Source organism: Gekko japonicus, unplaced genomic scaffold (genome assembly GCF_001447785.1).
Source record: "Gekko japonicus isolate JY-2015 unplaced genomic scaffold, Gekko_japonicus_V1.1 scaffold100, whole genome shotgun sequence".
NCBI classification, from domain to species: domain Eukaryota; kingdom Metazoa; phylum Chordata; class Lepidosauria; order Squamata; family Gekkonidae; genus Gekko; species Gekko japonicus.
Genome location: NW_015167060.1, coordinates 994,847 through 1,013,379, shown reverse-complemented (window position 1 = coordinate 1,013,379; position 18,533 = coordinate 994,847). Strand labels below are relative to the sequence as shown.

The following is an 18,533-nucleotide window of genomic DNA, read 5'->3' as shown; positions in this document are numbered from 1 at the left end:
CAGCTCTGATCTTGGTGGAGGGGGATGATGGTTGCATAGTAGGAAAGAGCCAGGCTTGCAGTAACCACATTCAGATTGCTGTCTCCGAGGCTTGGCAGTCTCAAAACAATCTAGTGTGGAAGGGATGGAGAGGCTCTCCCCCACACACACAACACATATACACGCTCCAGACCTGTTCCCCTTAGTATTCATCAGGTTGGAAGACTGGCACCACTAAAACTGAGAGTGTGGAGGACTTTACGACTGTGTTGGTTTGAGGGGGGAGTTGGCGGGGCTCCCACAATCCAGGCTGATGTTGGAGGAGGATGGGTCACCAAAGCAATTATAGTTCAAATCCAGGTTAGACAAACAGGGAGGCGGGAAATTGTGGAGTCAGCTGAGTGTGAAACGTATCACTCCCACTCATGCCATGGGGGAGGGAAGAGGGGAAGGCCTGTGTGCTTAGGGGGAGCTGGCGGAGCTAAGCAGGAGAGATGCAAGTACAAGGAATGGGTCTGAATGAAAAGAGAGAGAGGAGAAAAAAATAGCATTGGTGAGGAAATTTAAGAATTGGGGAAAGGAACCCTGATATTACTCAGAGGCCTTCCATTTGGGTCTTTCTGCACAGCTCTACTTTTTTCCCACTGGCAACAATGATAGGGGCTCCTTATCTCATTCCCCTCCTTCCCTTCCCCGCCCCAACCTGTGGAGGCAGAGCTGGAGCTAATAACAGAGCCCTCTGCTGAAAGGGGCCTGGCCCCTATTGTAAGCCAGGGGGCAAGGAGAGCACGGGAAAGGAGCAGTGTGGCCGGGACAATGGGGGCTGGGGGAGGGGCAGCGGTCACGGGCTCCCTGACATGTTCATTTTGGAACCTGTCAAAACAGTCACTCTTGGCTGAGAGACTGACCACTCAATCGAAGGCCCCCACAGAGAGGCCGGGGAGGGGGGGAGGGGACTGAGCAGAGAAGTCATGCTTCACTGTCCGTGGGGATCCTTTCTCCTGTCCAGGACTGGCAGCAAAAGGGCTTTGATGACATCATTGCCCAATAGAACAAGAGGCAAAGGCAGGAACCCAGGACAAAGGCCCTTGTGAGCAGAGTTCCGAGGATCACAAGAAAGGGGTGGGGTGGGGGGCTGTGACTGCACTCTTCCTCAGCCTGTAGTCCCGACTGTAATGATTCCTTGCTATTACTGCAAAGTCCAAGTCTCTTCTTTCCTTATTATTGCTCTGGTAAATTTGCTTCTCCGGTACTATTGTGGATGCTACAATCAAAACAAAAGAAACCCAGTAAGCACTGGGACCTAAATATATACCCCCTCCTGATACGATTTCCTCCTTGGCTCCTCCATCCAAATCTCTGCCTGTGGAGCCTCTACACACACACAGTCAATTACCTGATATCTCATTTACGCTCAGTCAGTCGCTCTGATAACAAATCCTGAGGAAAAAATGTTTCCCGATTAACCTAAAATCCTTCATGGCTGTTCCTCCCCCCCCTTCCAGTTTTTCTCTTCAGAAAGTTCCCCAAGACTGGAGTGTCTTCCAGTAAAATCAATAGTTTTGCCTGAGGAAGAAAAAGAACCATGCCCCTATGAACAAAGATATCTTTCAATTCTCCATATTATTCGTCCTTCCTGTAAACTTTTTTCTCCCCTCTGCTTTTCTTTCCTTATTACTGTTCTGCTAAATTTGCCAGTCTGGGGCTATTTTGGATGCTCCAGATTTTAAATGTAAAACTTCTGTAAATTGTAGTCATAGAAGAAAACAACACTCTTACCCATTCCCTCTGAGAAACAAAATTTGGGGGAAATTTTGCAGTATTTGCAATTTTACTTTCTTCATGTTTCTTTAAAACATGAATATGTTCCATATGTCTTACACTTTATTTGTATGAGGTATTATTTAATCAGCATTTAAAACTGGTAATATGAATTGCCTTGTTTTATTGAAACAGCATTCACAAGTGTACTGTGTTAGAAGTGGAGTTGTAATCTCCCATGCCTTTAGGACCAAAAGTGTCTAACTGCATGATCCTATGCACACTTGCCTGGAAGTAAGTTCCATGGAACATAGTGAGGCTTACTTGCAAATAGGAATACGTAGGCTAAAGTTTTGAATTGGGGAAGTAGGGGTGGAAAAATAATAGTAAAAAATAGAAAATCAACACTATAGTAAACAATTGGAAGGTTTCATTATCTGGGGTGGTAATAACTTCAAACATTTGGTTATACCTTGGGAGACACGTGAAAAGTTCAAGTATTAATTCATCAATGTCGTACTGTAATCCTGTGTATGTTTTAAGCCCTGTGGAATTCACTGGGATGTGTTTCTGGTTAAAGACAGACAGGATTGGGTTGCAAAAGTAAACGTAGACTAAAGAGGCATTTTACTGACTGATTAAATGCATATCTCACTCCATCCCAATTAATAAATCTTTGGAAATGTTAGCATAAACCAAGTTCATGTGAGACATAATGTGGGAAATTTGTATGTAATGTTGTATTAATATTAAAAAGCAGCCATAAAGGGGGGATCTGGATTGGGGAAGTAATGTGGATAGTGGCTTAAATCTTTATCCTGTACCATTTTCCTGTTCAAAATTGCCCCTCCCCAACTGCTACTAGCCCTGATAAGGTGGGGGAAAAGACAGCTATAATATATTAATACTTTTTCACCTAGGAAGTCTAGTAGTTGGGGAGGGGGGATTAGTATCAGGAAAACACCATATGGGAAGAGACTCCTCCCACCCACCCCTGGGCAATGTCCCCAGTCCAAACTGCACTGCCCTGTGGCATTTTTTAAACAGCAGCAAAATCAGGTGATTAATCTCGGACCTCTTCCAGATTGCAAAATGCAGCCCTGGGGGCTGAAAAAGCCGCAGCTTTTGATTATGAGCTTATTACTTTGAGCGTCATAGACTTCAGAAAATGAAAGATTTGCACAGACTGAAACAAGCCCCTCAACTCTTTCCACATGTTAGCTAGCACCATGATTTTGTGTATTTTTAAAGATTCTTTCCTGTGATGCATGTAATGCAGGCATCTCAGAAGCAGGACACTGTTTGTCTTGCTCCTGTGTTGCAGAAATAATAAGGTTAGGGTTGCCAAATCTGAAAAATGTACCGGCGGGGGAGCGTCCTGCCGGTCCGGGAGCCCTCCATGTATGCGTGCGCACCGCCAGAGCGTCACCGGAAGTGACGTCATACGCTGGGCGGGGCGACGCCATTTGAGGGGAAAACTCTTTGTTTTCCCCTCAAATGGCATCGCCCCGCCCCCAGCGTGTGACGTCACTTCTGGTGACGCACACGCCGGGGTGGGGTTCCCCCCGGGCCCCGATTCCCCGGCGTCGGTGAACGGGACCTCCGGGGCGGGGGATTTCCGCCCTACCGGGGGAGTTAGCAGCCCTAAATAAGGTTGGCAGCCAGGTCCCCAGATTGCGCTCCTTTAGCATATGCCTGAAGATGTTCTGTGTTTTGCAGCATTTGAGATTACTTTTTCAACATTATCGTAAGATTGTTGGCTGTTCAGCCAAATGCGGTAGCAATGCTATTGCTGCTAATAATGCTACTTTTGAACATGAAACTAAGGTACCTTTGGTGATGTGACAACATCTGTTTACCAAATTTCTTTCAAAAATATTGTGCTCATTGTTTTAAAAGAGAAAATGTACTATATTTTCCCCCCAGTTTTCTCAGGGGTTTCTAATTCTTCCATTTCAGGCCTTGGTTTGTGTGGGGGGAGGGAATCCATTTTTGCCTCAGGCAGGGCTCTAGTCGGGGGGGAGCTCTCAGGTACGGAGCTCCGGAAGAGAACCTCTAGGGGGCGGGGCGGTCACGTGGTGAAGCCCCGCCCCCTTCTTTACCCCGCCCTCTGCTTCGATCCTCATTCCGTTTGGGAATGAGGATGAAGCAGGAGGGTAAGTAGCCGGGCCTTCTGACACACTTCCGGTGATGTCAGGGGGTGTGGCTTTCTGTCACTTCCGGTGATGTCAGGGGGCGTGGCATATGCAAATAAGTTATGCTAATGAGTTATGCTAATGAGCTCCGGCAGCTCTTTTTCTACAACAAGACCCCTGGCCTCAGGTCTTTTCATCTGTACTCCAGAGCAAATTGTGGGCTGGGTGAAATTAACTGAAAGAGCACAGACACTTCTGAAACAGGATGTTCTTCTGGACTTTGCCCACTATGAGGGCAAGGATCCCTACATGCGGGCTTACATTTGAGTTGTGGCTGCTTCAATGCTCAGGCTGAGAACTACGGAAATAACACAAAGGACATGCAAGGAATTATTGTCTCCTGTCACTGCATAACCACAACCCCTTTCTAAACACTTGGGAAAAGAAGACAAAGTTTCCAGGAGTGGATGCAGAACCCATGCAAACTTGTGTTTGCCTTTTTAACACAACTATCGTTCATGTGCTTGAGTTGGCACAATTGGTGGCTGGTTGTTCTGAGACACAAAAGAACCAGATGTCACTATTGTCATCATTTAGCAGTCTCCAGTGTGCCACTCTCATCTGTTGCAGGTGAAATTCCTGCCACTTAAGCCCTCACTCAGTCATGCCCTCTGATGATCCAGGGAGAGAGAGAGGTATGCACACTGATGCCCGGTTATATTCTCTGGGATCTATCTGGGTAAAGGAATTCCTGTGTTGCAGTTGGTCATCCCTCCCCCCCATATCCCGCAGTGTTTGTCTTATGGAGGCTGTACACCATTGTTATAGCAGCTAAAGTGAGCTAATTCTGTCATTGCACTGACTTATACTCTCTCTATGCTGGACAGAAATGTCTGAGAGCCACATGCTGGAGGCAGAAGAGGAGCACTTGCTACTGGATCCAGGGAGTCTGCTGAAGCTCTACTGCAGTGCCAATCACAGCCTCATAATCACATGGTACAAAGAAGCCAAGCAGCTTCTCCCGAGTGGGCGCATCCACATGCGGCAGAGCATGCTGGAGATTGCTGACGTCACCTATGAAGATTCAGGGCTGTATTCATGCCAGATACGGAGCACTGGCGAGAGCCTGCGCAACTTTACCATTTCTGTTGTGGGTAAGAGCAAGGAAAGTGAAGGATCTTAGCGTTCCTACTTCTGTTTACTTGCCTTTTACAGGAAGAGGCTTACATTGAATCAGTTATGATGCTTTATCCCATGCAGCCTAACTTTCACAGTGCCCTTTTGCAGAAAGCAGCAAGGGTGACCAGAATGTGGAGCCTCCCTACAATGATGCTCTTTTGCTGCTTCTCTACAGGCCCTCACAATTTGCTAGTCAAGAACTTCCATGACAGGCAGTGTTTGTTCGATGCCTTTTGGGTGCTTTGGTGGCTGTTCTGCAAAGACTCACTTTATGCCACTTTGGTTTCAGATTCATTGGCATCTGGTGATGATGATGAAGACAGTGATGTGGACAATGCCCATGTGGATTCAAATGAGGAGCCAATACACAACCGGCGAGGTAAGTATTATGCCATATTAGATATGGTACAGTAGCTTCTATGTATTGCAGCAGTGCTGGAACAGGAGATGAGAAAGGGATGTTTGCTGCTGCTATTCAGAACAGTCAAACAGTTTCCCTGCTTACCTCTCAGCTTTCTTCTCTGCAAAAATTCTGATAGGCTCAATAGAGCTTGACAACAATTATTTCCAGGCTAGTAACATAATTCTCCTGGAGTGTGTCCTGGCAAGCATTCACTTGTGTTAGGTTTCTGAGTTTTTGTTGGGTGGTGAGTGGTTATGGAAGTGGTACTGCTTTTTGCTGGAATTGCTGGCAGTCTGTTTCTCTGAAGTAGCCCAAGTGCTTTCACCAGTTTATCTTTAAGGGCCTGAGGCTTTCTTAAAATTTGGGACTGATCATGTGATGTTATCTTCAGCACCTTATTGGACACACCCTCATCGAATGGACAAGAAGCTGTATGCAGTCCCAGCAGGAAATACAGTCAAGTTCCGCTGTCCAGCTTCAGGGAGCCCTACCCCTACAATTCGCTGGCTGAAGAATGGGCGGGAATTCAGAGGGGAGCACCGTATTGGTGGGATACGAGTAAGAATGCAGACACTTTGGTCTTTTTGACGTTCTCTCCCCCTTTCATCCACCATGTTGAAATGACAGCTGATTTTTGGACTAAGTCATATGAGCTAGGATTTGTGTGGGGGTGGCAGGAATATGCCCTGTAAAACTGTTTAGAGAGGAGGCAGACCCCATTACTACAGAAGCCAACTGTGAACTTGACAGAACCATTACCTCTATAGCTTCAGTCTTCGTGTGTGTATTGTAGTGGTGGTTCAGCAACCAGAAGCCACCTCAGCAGTCCCCAAATGTGCTGAGATCTGTAGGCAACTTTTGAGATTTTGAGGAAAAGTCCTGGACATCACCACAAAATGGCTGCAGCTATAAAATACAAGATATTTCCAACCCAAGCATCCTCTTACAGTAGAGGCAGCCATTTTGGGGAGGGCCTGTGGCTCAGTGGTAGAGCATCTGCTTGGCATGCCGCAGGTTCCAGGTTCAATCGTTGGCATTGCCAGTTAAAAGGATCAGGTAGTAGGAGATATGGAAAAACCTTTGCTTGAGAACCTGGAGAGAATCTGCTACCAGTCTGAGTTGACAGTACTGACCTCGATGGACAGATATTCTGAGTATAAGGCAGCTTTGTATGTGTCAATGGGTGCCCTTTGTTAGACCAAAAGGTAATGCCTCCAGGACTCCACTGAAACACTTTCTACCCCAATTAGATGGTGGACTATCTGTTTACACTGGAAAAGAAACAAGCAGGCCCATGGAAGCACATTGGTGGGCACCATGACACCCGGTGGCGCACCACATTGGGGATCACTGTGCTAAATACCTGCTTTGCTGCTGATGTTCACTTTGTTTGTTCTCTTTGTGTTTCCAGAACTTGGAAACACAAAAATGTAGTGTCTGCAATGAAGAGCATCCATTCTATGGACAGTTACGTGTTGGAAGAATGGCTTTAAAATGTCACACCTACTCACCTTAGCTTGCGTCTGCTTCCCTTTCCCCAGCTGCGGCATCAACACTGGAGCCTAGTCATGGAGAGCGTAGTACCTTCCGACCGAGGCAACTACACTTGCGTGGTGGAGAACAAGTCTGGCAGCATCCGCTTCAGTTACTTTCTTGATGTCCTCGGTGAGAGCATCTCCCGCACAGAAGATGGACCATATGAAAACCAACAAACAGCCAAATGCTCTGGGCCCATCCTAAGGAAGCCTGGAAAGTGCTTCACTGACGAGTACTTCTGGGTTTGTGTGGGAGGCCACAGCCCACTCCCAGCCTGTCAGCCGTCCAGGTTCTTGTGGGAAGAACCAGGCTCACCATCCTGACCTCAAATACTCCAGAGAGAAGAAAAATGCCCTGAACTTTCTACCAGCTTCAAAGGAAGCGGGTGATCTCCTAGGATATAAAGTCAGATGAAATTAATTAACCCTGTCTGGATCTCTAGGCCTAGCTTTAAGCCTTTGCTCCCTTATCTCTCAGCCCCTCATTATCTGTCTTCTCTGAACTTACTTGTAATCACCGGAAAGAGGCCCTGGAGCCAGCACTACGGCACCAAGTAATGTCAGAAGTGCAGTCTTGTCTACTGGCAAAAGAAGAGATAGAGAAGGCATAAAGATCCCACTAGCCTCAAAGACAGGAACATATATATTCTTGCTAGGAATATCTGAAAGGAAAGTTCTGCTCTTAGATAAGGGAGAGGAACCCCACCTCAAAGAGACAGTTGGCTGTGCCTCTTTATTTCCAACCCCCTCCTTTATCAGCTTTGTGTTTACTGATTTATGCATTGTGTGGTGCTCTTCTGGGACATCTGGCAGACTTCAGCTGCATTGGGTAACACTTTCCTGCTCTGTCCCTTTCAGAGAGATCTCCACATAGGCCAATCTTGCAAGCGGGTCTCCCTGCTAATACCACAGCAGTGGTGGGCAGTGATGTGGAGTTCTTTTGCAAAGTGTACAGCGATGCCCAGCCCCACATACAGTGGCTGAAGCACATTGAAGTGAATGGCAGCAGCTATGGCCCCGACGGAATCCCCTATGTACAAGTGCTTAAGGTAACTGGCCCCGGAAACTGGGATGGAAAATGGTAGATGATGTGGTGATGCTTATAAGTGTATAGAACTGGCACTTCCTTCAACGCTAGAGGCAGCCCTGAGCAATTTAAGCACCATCAACTACCTTTCCTAAAAGGGAGCTTTGAGAAATGAATGAGGAGTGGTGGGGCCAGTGCCTCAGAGTACCTCCTGAAATGTCTCTCGCTACGAGTACTACTTTGTCGATACCTCCTTTACCTCCAGGGTAACAATGGGATGGAGGTGCCGCTGAAACCTTTCAGTAGGCCAGATTGGGTCCAGGATCTTCCAGTTGCTGACTCCTTAATCTGGGAAGGTTGGGATGCAAACACATCTATGTCTGGTATCAGGAGTTGAACCTTTTACATAGTGTGACTCTATGATAATTTTCAAAGAAAAGGCTCCTCTTACATTAAGGGTTAAAAGAGTGGTTGCGGTGTCATTGATGATGAAAGAGAAACAGGATCTGAAAAAGGTGATACCTTCAGTTGTACCATAGCTGGTACAGAAATGCAAGCAAATGCACCTTGTAGGGCAGACAAACTGCTGAATCTGTCACAACTGTGGCTTAGTTGTATCTTGAAGCTTCTTACAGGATATTCTAAAAGCAATGAAGTCTTGCAACAGAATAGTGTACTGAACTGGTGTATTCACAATGGAGAGGTGGGTAAGTGAGCTTTAGTAAGCAAAGGAATGCACCAGACCTGACGTATATTGGCAGCAAGCAAGGTATTTTGTTTCCAAAGAGAAAGCTGGGTAACTCTCTTGTGTAGTCTAGAGTTAATGCTTACCTCTCTCTTGTCTCTCCCCATTTGTCTTGGCAGACAGCAGATATTAACAGCTCAGAGGTGGAAGTATTGTATTTGCGCAATGTCTCCATGGAAGATGCTGGCGAGTACACATGCCTGGCAGGGAATTCCATTGGCTTGTCCTACCAGTCCGCCTGGCTTACTGTGCTGCCAGGTGAGGAAGGGCAGAGGACCCCTAGATGACAGCTGAAGATGGGTTGGGGCAAGAAAAGATGAATGGTTGGAGGATGTTCCTTCACAGTGTGATAACCAGACCCATTTTCTATCTGTAGACAGTTGGAAAAAAACAACGTCCTGTGCAAGTCCTTCAGTTTTTAAAAAAATCAATGGAAAAACCAACGGGATGAGTTTCTGGAGGTGACAGATCACTAAAAATATTTGGATGGAAGTGGGGGTCCAGTTATTTCTTACTTTCTGGAACATGATAAAATCCTTTATTGGACATGATAAAATCCTTTATTGGACATGATAAAATCCTTTATTGGACATGATAAAATCCTGCTAGATTGTTTCATGGATTTATGCCGCAATGATTCTATATTAAAATACAAACAAATTAATCACAAAATGAGTGGAAATATGGCACTGTTTTAGTAAAACCTCCACAATAATAAAAAAATAAAATCTTAAAAGATACAAAGTTGTGTATTTGTAAAGCCATCTATAATTGAATGTAGAAAAGAAGAAAAGTTTTAAGTATGAAAATTTTAGGAATTTCTGGTCAGTAAAGGCTCTAATCTTCTGTCTGCTTTCACTGGAAGCAAAATTGTCTTACAATAGCTATGCTCACTCTTTGGAAGCCAATATTTATGTCAATGAGATTCAAATCAACAAAGGAAACCTTGGATATTATATTTCCACAGGATCAGTGTGTTTAATAAACCATATGAAGACAATTTGTCAGATACCAGATAGTGGTTCTGAATTTGCTAGAATCTACCAAGATTTCATTTGCCCAACACTAGAAAGCCAGCATTAAACCTTCTAAATAAAAAGGATAACGAAGATGAAACATTGCAAGTGGTAAAATTAGAATTAGTCCAACATTATTGTAGAAAGGTAACTTAAGGCACATAGGCTTTGGTTTCAAGATGTACTACTACTACTGAAAAGAGTTGGGGCAGAGAAATGATCAGCAATACTTGTGCCTAACTTGGATAATGAAACCACTTATGAAGATGCATGTATGTTGATTTGTTTTGTTTTTGTTAAAATTTATGTAATGCTTATGTATATTATACATATGTAGATTGGTTATACAAAATTATAACACTCTGTACCACTTTGAGAAAAAGAAAATGGGTACCATCTAGCCAAAGAAAAGCAATGTTAAGCTCCATTTATATCAGTGGAAGAACTTTTAAGGACATGCTCCGTTCTCTTGTGTTGACATCAGAGTGACTGTCAGATTGGGCAAGTGGCTGTCTCTGCAGAAGGTGGAACACCTTGTGCAACTGCTCTTTGGCCATGCTTTAATTGTTCTGGCCTGGTTGCAGCAGCTGTCCTTGCGGTCAGCCATGGTCAAGGCTAGTTTAACTCTGGAGCATGCTGATTGGGAATTCATTCATTGATTGCAGAAGAAGAGCAGGTGCAAGAGGTGAATGCTCCTGATGTCAAGTACACAGATATCATTATCTACACTTCGGGATCTTTGGCTGTTGCTATGGCTGTCATCATCATTGTCCTCTGCCGGATGCAAACCCAGCCAAGGAAGCAGCCCTTGGAGCCCATGGCAGTACACAAGCTCTCCAAATTCCCTCTCATCCGGCAGGTATGTAACCTCCCTTAACGTGGGTCAGAATAAACAGGGTGTTGCCGCTGCACTGGTTTTCTAGAGGCCATTATCTTTGGTAAAGTATTATCTGCATGCTCTGAACAAGAATCAATAGATGACAGTGAGGTGCCCAAATATGTAGACAGCATCTCTGCAAATACCCCATTTGTGAGCTTTCTGTGACAGCATCTTTGTGGCAGAATTCATATCCAGATGAACTTTGTTCTGTTCCAGCATGTGAATTTTAAGCACACATGCTCTGCCTTACTATCTGAGACTTCTTTGGGGTATGGTGCATTGCCTGTTGTTACTTGAGTTGCATCTAGTCCTTCTGTGGAGAAGAGTGGTGTTCACAGGCTAATCTAATGAGTACTGTGCTGCTTCCATAGTTTTCATTGGAATCGAGCTCCTCGGGCAAATCTACCACATCACTCATGCGTGTCACCCGCCTCTCATCAAGCTGCACACCCATGTTGGCTGGTGTCATGGAAGTGGAGCTGCCACTTGACTCAAAGTGGGAATTCCCACGAGACAGGTAAATCTGTGGAGTGAGTGTGGTGTATACATGTGTGCCCCTGTGGAGGATGCTGAGCTATACTTATGTCTTCTAGCTTGGATCACATATCCTGATGTCAAATTGGTGTTTGTCTCCTCAAGTCAAGGTGTTCATATACTTAGACTTCCAAGTCATGGTTCTCACAGGTGCTGCTACTGCTAAGTTTTTGTACTCATAGATATCCTTAGGCTCATGCATGCTCACATTCACAGGAAAGTAATTGCATGTGAACTAAAAAAATCCACTGTGCCTGTTTTACATGTGATTGAAGTAATTCCCAGCACCCTGACAGCTCCCAAAAGGGCTGTAATCACATGTGCTTTGGTTTTACATTCTACTCAGTCCAGGCAAGATAGTTCCAGGTGGGCAGCCATGCTGGTCTAAAGCAGCAGAACAAAGTTTGAGTCCAGTGGCACTTTTAGGGCCAACAAAGTTTTGTTCAAGGTATAAACTTTTGTGTGCATGCACGCTTCTTTAGAGACAACTGTATCTGAAGAAGTGAGCTTGCACACACAAGCTTACTCCTCCAGGCAAGTGAGGGCAAGTACAAGCTCAAGAATATTCATGTGTGAGAAACCTGGGTGCACAGTCACGTGTGTGAACTAGATGTAAATGTTTGTCCTTCCTCTACTCCCCTGTCTGCTATACTTTCTACTCTAGTGAGCAGGATGTGAGTCTATTGGTGACATTTTCCTCAAAGAAAAGCCAAGTGGATTCCAAGGCTTCTTTAGCTCTGTAATCTAGAAAGTAAGAGGCTGGTCTGATACCTAGAACACTTGGGGTTTGTCCTTTTGCATTTCGTAGCCAAATATATTGGGCTCTCCTTGCCAAATGGCTCCATTCCTATGATATATCCCTTAAACTGTCGCCATTCTTTCTTTTCCCTTAGGTTAGTGCTGGGCAAGCCACTAGGTGAAGGTTGTTTTGGGCAAGTGGTAAGAGCAGAGGCCTATGGGATTGATCAGGAACGGCCAGAACGTCCCGTCACTGTTGCTGTCAAGATGCTGAAAGGTAACTTGTGGCTTGCAGGGCTACAAGGGACTGTCTCATTGGGGTCTTCTGTACCCAAGACTAGATCGTGGTTTGCCTTGCCCTCACCCTGGGTCCATAAAACCCCCGTTTCTGTGCCTCACCAGATAATGCTACCGACAAGGACTTGGCTGATCTTATCTCTGAAATGGAAATGATGAAACTCATGGACCAGCACAAGAATATCATCAACCTGTTGGGTGTCTGTACACAGGAGGGTGAGTGGCTGCAGTGTTGAACTGGGAGGCAGAGATTGTAGTGTGCAATATGGAAAGACGTAGGGATGCTCCTGGGGCAAGGAATCAGAAGAGGCTGGGCCCACTGTGGCACAACATAGTAAGAAATCAGAGGTCCCATGAAAGGATGCTACAAGTGGAGCATGCAGCACTGGCCCCTCTTTGAGTGGGGAACAGACAGTATGTGGAATTCTAGAGGGTGAGACAGAGGGTCACTTTCCGTGTACAATTGCAGGGCCTCTCTATGTGATCGTGGAGTTCGCTGCGAAGGGGAACTTGCGGGAATACTTGCGTGCTCGTCGCCCGCCCACACCTGATTACACCTTTGATGTTACCAAAATGCCTGAAGAGCAACTGTCCTTCAAAGACTTGGTCTCTTGTGTCTATCAGGTGGCACGTGGCATGGAGTACCTGGAATCCAAGCGGGTAAGAGCAGCTTCATTGCACAAGTGTACTGCCATGTGTATTAGGACCTTTGTCTTAAGTGGATAGTGAAGAGAGGGAATTATTAGTCTCTACTTCCAAAAAGGTTTGCCTCCTTGTCTTTCCTGCTTTGGCCTAGTAGGATGTTTTCTTCTCTTAAGCAGAGGCATATATGATGGCCAGTAGCCATGATCCTTTTTGGTACTTTGATATTGCTTTTCAGTGCCATAAGGCTGCAGGCCAGGAGCTGGTAGAGGATCTTGGCTCTGTAGTATGAATTTCAGGTGTGTTCTGGGATTGCCTGAGGGTAGAATGGAGGGTTAAAAGTATCAGGCTTGGGCAGCCCTTGGAAGATGAAACAGAGAGAGAATGGTTGAAGGACATGGGAGAGGTATGGGAGACTCATACATACACCCTTACAGTAGATTGAACAATGACATACTCTCCCTGGGTGAGTTTGGCACTGGCTCCAGAATATTTGCCAAGTTCTCAAAGATAATTCATCTTCCTTTTTTTTTCTCTCCTTCACCCTCTCTCTCCAGTGCATTCACCGGGACCTGGCTGCTCGCAATGTACTTGTCACTGAGGAGAATGTCATGAAAATTGCTGACTTTGGCTTGGCCCGTGGGGTTCATGACATAGACTACTACAAGAAAACAAGCAATGTAAGTAAAAGTCAATTGGGGACCATGGGGAGGAACGTTCTGAAGCTGGTATGATTCTTAAGAAATATACAGCTTTTTAGGTAAAGAAAGAAGAAGAGACTAGTATTGGGCAATTTGAGATATGGACAGTTAAGGAGTGTAGACTGTATTAAGGTTCTGTGTATGTACATGCATACAAACATACTGCTATGAGGTGAATCAGGAAAGTTGTTTTAACTGGGAAGAAGGGAGTTTTTATTAATCTCTACTTTCAAAATGCCTAAAATGTTGTAGAAATCAGAATTTTAGAATGAGCTCAGATAAAAATTAGCATGACCTTGGCTGCTCACTGGTTGGTGGGGGGGCAGAACTCAAAGAGAGTCCATCATCTTGGGGAAGCAACCTTGAGCTGGAGGCTTTTCATTTTTGCTTACAGGGCCGCCTGCCTGTAAAATGGATGGCTCCAGAGGCCCTGTTTGACAGAGTGTACACGCACCAGAGTGATGTGTAAGTGTGACTCAACGAGATATAGATAAGGACTCACAATGAGACAGGTCTTAACAATTATGTCCGGCAGAACAGCTGAGTGTTGTAAGCCACTGCATGCATGGCTCTTTGACTTCTAACAAACATACTCGAGAGCATGCCATAATTTGCATGGGAACCCACTGTACAATGGCCCCTCCTCCCATCCTATGCCAGGCGTCTCACAGAGTATAGAGTAACTTTTTCCCTGTAAACTGGTCCAGCATCCTGAACAGTGCCCAGCGTATGTATGGTTAGTCCTTTCTACATCCCAGTGTTCATATATAGGGCCACATGCAATCTTGATGATATGTGCTGCAATTTGGCATGTTTCATTGTTGTGAGAAGGAGAAGAGGAGATTGGATTTATACCCCGCCCTTCACTACCCAAAGGTGTCTCAGAGCGGCTTACAAACTCCTTTCCCTTCCCCTCCCCACACCAGACACCCTGTGAGGTAGGTGGGGCTGAGAGAGCTCTGACAGAAACTGCTCTTTTTCAAGGACAGTTCTTATCAGAACTACGGCTTGCCCAAGGTCATCTGGCCACGTGCAAGTGGAGGAGTGGGGAATCAAACCCGGTTCTCCCAGATTAGAGTCCGTGCACTTAACCACTACACCAAACTGGCTCTGTCACTGCCCTATCACTAGCTTATGGCATAGGTTAACCTCAAGATATATTCATGCTGTGGTTATTGCTGGCTTCCTTAATCTCTCTTAACCCTCACCTCACCCCAATTATGCTTTAAGGTGGTCTTTTGGAATTCTGATGTGGGAGATCTTCACCTTGGGAGGTTCCCCATATCCAGGTATCCCAGTGGAAGAGCTCTTCAAACTCCTGAGAGAAGGTCACCGCATGGACAAGCCCTCCAACTGCACCCATGAACTGTAAGCATCTTAAGGTGTTTTCTATTCGCTTAACTAGGGTGCAAAGAATACAGTGGGAGGCAGATGTTTGAAGACTTTCTTGCTTTTGCTTTAATAGGTACATGATGATGAGGGAATGTTGGCATGCTGTCCCTTCTCAGAGGCCCACCTTTAAGCAACTGGTGGAGGGACTGGACAAGGTCCTAGTTGCTGTTTCTGAAGAGGTAAGTTCAAACTACTAGGAAGTGATGAGAACACAAGGTTAGGGAGCAAAAACTGTAACAAAAATCCAGTTATTTAGACCAGGTGGTAGTGGTTTTTAGGGAGGAGGTAGGCCTTCATCCCCAATGAAAGCTCAAAGAGGGAGGAGGTGGGCCTTCATCCCCAATGAAAGCTGAAAGTGACCATTTTCTCTCTGTTTTCAGTATCTGGACTTGTCAATGCCATTTGAACAGTATTCGCCATCCTGCGAGGACACCACCAGCACCTGTTCTTCTGACGATTCTGTCTTCACCCATGACCCATTGCCTATCACCCCCTGCCTCTTCCCCTATCACAATGTGAGGACATGAGGGGAAGTTGGCCATGGACCCCAGGGAAAGCGGCTGTTCTGTTCCTAGAGGATTACAGTGCTTGGGAACAGAAGATCTCTCACACTGTCCCTGGCGAAAGCAAAGATCTGGGAGCTGCATCAGCAAAGCCTGAGAATCTGCATCCAAAGCTTCTGGAGCCTGCTGGACACATGCTACCAAAAGTGCCCTAGTGAGGACTGGATTCCTTCCTTGTAAACTCTGTGCTGGTGCTTTCAAGCCCTATAATCTCAGGTTCCCTCTAGCTGAGCCTTGGCTGCTGCCAGCTGGCTGGGGAGAAGCGGTGCCAGAAAAGCAGGGGAGAAACCTAGCCCAAGAGAGGAGCACTCAGTACATGCCTGGGACCCTACCAGACCCATGGGACCATCTCCCCAGCCGCCATGGAGCACCCTGCTTGTTTGTTTGATGCTATCCCCAATTAATAATAATAATTATTTTTATAAAATCTCATTATTGGCAGGAGCCAGACAGCTTTTTCCAGGCCACACGTACTCAGCTGGACCCACTCTCAAGGACAACATCTTGCACAGGGCACGGACGCTCCTTTCTGGCTCCTGCTGCTCCCTGTATATACCCCTAGAGATAAATATTTATGTACATATCATTTCTAATGCACATGAATTATCCACACCCATAAATTATTTTTTTGGAATAGAGCTTCAGACTGGAGGTTTCTTTGTTCTTGGGAATGCTTGTGGCTTGCTCCCAAAGAAGCACTGACCTACCCAAGACCCATTCCTGGGCCATGGATCTTTCTTGGAGCACTAGCCCCCAAAGATATTTCTCTCCCCCAGTTCATAGGCTTAGAAAAGCAGACCAGATTGGTTTTGTCTCGGCTGGTCTGGTTATTCCCACAGTATGTAAAAGCCAAATGTTACAACTACCAGTGGTTCCGGAGGACCTGGCTTACTAGCAACCCGGAGAAAGGATATTTTGGAGAACCATTTATTATTTCTGTTTTTTCACATGCCCATTTACCTACAATCTAGATGAACATGGAGCTTTAGGAACTTTGTGTGTGCCCATGCTCTCCATCTCTAGACAGCCAGTGCTACCATTTTTAACGTCACGGTGTCTGGGAGAGCTGATTGACTGTGTGTGTTCCTCAAGCACCTGTTCATTTCTAACCTCATATCCCTACTTCAAAACCCTGGCCATGTCTTTGCTGGGCACCTCTGAGCAAGATAATCCCAGTCCCCGCAACTTTTCAGGGAGTTCCATTAGCCTGCGAGACCAATGGCAGCATAAAGAGGGAATTACAAGAAGGCTGGTTCTGACGTACACTTCCCTTTTCCAAAATGGTGGGTCAAAGCAGCCTTTGCTCCCTGGGATAATTCATCCCAATCTTTTTGTGCTGGGGATTGGTCTCCATTCAGCAGTGACATGGCTGAGGGACAATGGAGAAAAAGATACAACTGTTTAGGTATATCAAGCCATGGGGCCTCTGTTGCTTCTGAGTCTGCATGGCAGACATGGGGGAAGGATATGAGCCCGAGGAAGGGTCTGTGTGGGTGCACAATGCACCTGTGCTGTCTGGCTGAACACAGAGCATGTGCACCTGTGTGCCTCTCCTGGTCCTGTAATGCAGGCAGGCGGGGTGGAGGGGGGCAGAGCTTCCATTCTCTTTTGGCTTCCTCTCACAAAGCACTCCTCCCCCCCATCTGTTCTGCATTAGCTGCTGTTCCATTTAAGCAACCGTGAACTCCACTACCAGCATCTCCCTGAAACTGATCCAGCAACTGGCTGCTCATTCAGAGCCTGGGAATCTATCTCAGGATTCAGCAAAGCCCAGTGGGAATATTTCTCCCCACCCCCCACCCCCCGCCCCAATATCGCCCCAGTAGTGATCGGTCCTAGGAAAATGATATCAAAAGAAGCCGTGTACTTCCATGATGTCCCGAAATCCTCCTTTTTGCCTAGTCTTGGTTCCAGAAGACCTGGCATGCTAAGAAACTGGAGAAGGATATTTTGGGGGGAAGCAGTTAACCATTTATTGCTTCCGATTTTGGCTCTTTTCACGTGCTAATGCCCGTGTGGCTTCCCTCTTTTTTCCTCCCACCACTGAACTATGCGTAAAGCATGGGCTCAGCCCCAGGAGGTGATTGCAGCTGTCCTTCTCCCCCCCTCTACTTGGTTTAGAGTTTCACAAGAGACCCTGTAAAGGAATTGTAGCCCCCTCCATCCCAGGGAGGATAGGGTTTCAATGGGCCATTTTCCCTTGCGTTGCTTCCTCCCTCCCTGTCCTCTCAGCTGTAGTCCATTTCCAATCCAGCTGGGTGAAATGATGAGAAACAATGCCTTGCACCCATCCAGAAACTGTCTGTTCTCCAGGGCTTCGGTCCATTCAGTGTGATGTGGTGGTGCAAGAGACCATGTGTTGCTACCGAATTGCTGCTGAAGCAGCTCTGGGAGTCTTGAGGATGCAACTCCTAAGAGCAGCATGAAGACTTTTGCCAAGGGCAAGTAGATGTGCAGTAAGTGTGGTGGCATGGGTTCATGCACATCCCTTCCTCTTGCTCAGTTTTGTTGTTGTTCAGTCACGCAGTTGAGTCCGACTCTTTGTGACCCCATGGATCACATCACGCCAGGCCCTCCTGTCTTCCGTTGTCCTCTGGACTTTGCTTAATTTCATGTTTGTTGCATCAATAACACTGTCTAACCATCTCATTCTTTACCATCCCCTTCTTCTGTTAGCGTCAGTCTTTCCCAGCATTAGGGTCTTCTCCAGTGAATGCTCCCTTCTCATTTGGTGGCCAAAGTATGTGCGCTTCAACTTCAGTATCTGGCCTTCCAGGGAACAGTCAGGGTTGATTTCCTTTAGGATTGACTGATTTGATCTCCTTGCAGTCCAAGGGACTCTCAAGAGTCTTCTCCAGCTCAGCAGCATGTATACCACAATGGGCAACCTGGGCATGTGTGACTTCTGTCTACTTGTATTTTTTTAGAGATATGCCCATCCAATAACTTGCTCTTGTAAACAGCAAGGTGGACATCTGAGCCTAACCAACTTCTTTTTCTTAAATA

The 18,533-nt window shown here is 46.1% G+C and overlaps 1 protein-coding gene across 1 annotated transcript in view; it reads left to right on the top strand.

The window, feature by feature from the left end:
- Positions 1 to 16,137, top strand: part of FGFR4 (fibroblast growth factor receptor 4) — a 21,025-nt gene extending 4,888 nt beyond the window's left edge. Inside the window, exons 3-18 of the mRNA XM_015412509.1 lie at positions 4,763 to 5,029; positions 5,344 to 5,433; positions 5,849 to 6,015; positions 6,999 to 7,122; positions 7,851 to 8,041; positions 8,884 to 9,022; positions 10,446 to 10,639; positions 11,032 to 11,177; positions 12,088 to 12,209; positions 12,335 to 12,445; positions 12,699 to 12,889; positions 13,429 to 13,551; positions 13,967 to 14,037; positions 14,803 to 14,940; positions 15,038 to 15,143; positions 15,345 to 16,137. Coding sequence (XP_015267995.1) covers positions 4,763 to 5,029; positions 5,344 to 5,433; positions 5,849 to 6,015; positions 6,999 to 7,122; positions 7,851 to 8,041; positions 8,884 to 9,022; positions 10,446 to 10,639; positions 11,032 to 11,177; positions 12,088 to 12,209; positions 12,335 to 12,445; positions 12,699 to 12,889; positions 13,429 to 13,551; positions 13,967 to 14,037; positions 14,803 to 14,940; positions 15,038 to 15,143; positions 15,345 to 15,491 — 2,327 coding nt within the window. The 3' untranslated portion in view covers positions 15,492 to 16,137. The remainder of the gene's footprint in view (positions 1 to 4,762; positions 5,030 to 5,343; positions 5,434 to 5,848; positions 6,016 to 6,998; positions 7,123 to 7,850; positions 8,042 to 8,883; positions 9,023 to 10,445; positions 10,640 to 11,031; positions 11,178 to 12,087; positions 12,210 to 12,334; positions 12,446 to 12,698; positions 12,890 to 13,428; positions 13,552 to 13,966; positions 14,038 to 14,802; positions 14,941 to 15,037; positions 15,144 to 15,344) is intronic.
- Positions 16,138 to 18,533: the final 2,396 nt, after the last annotated feature.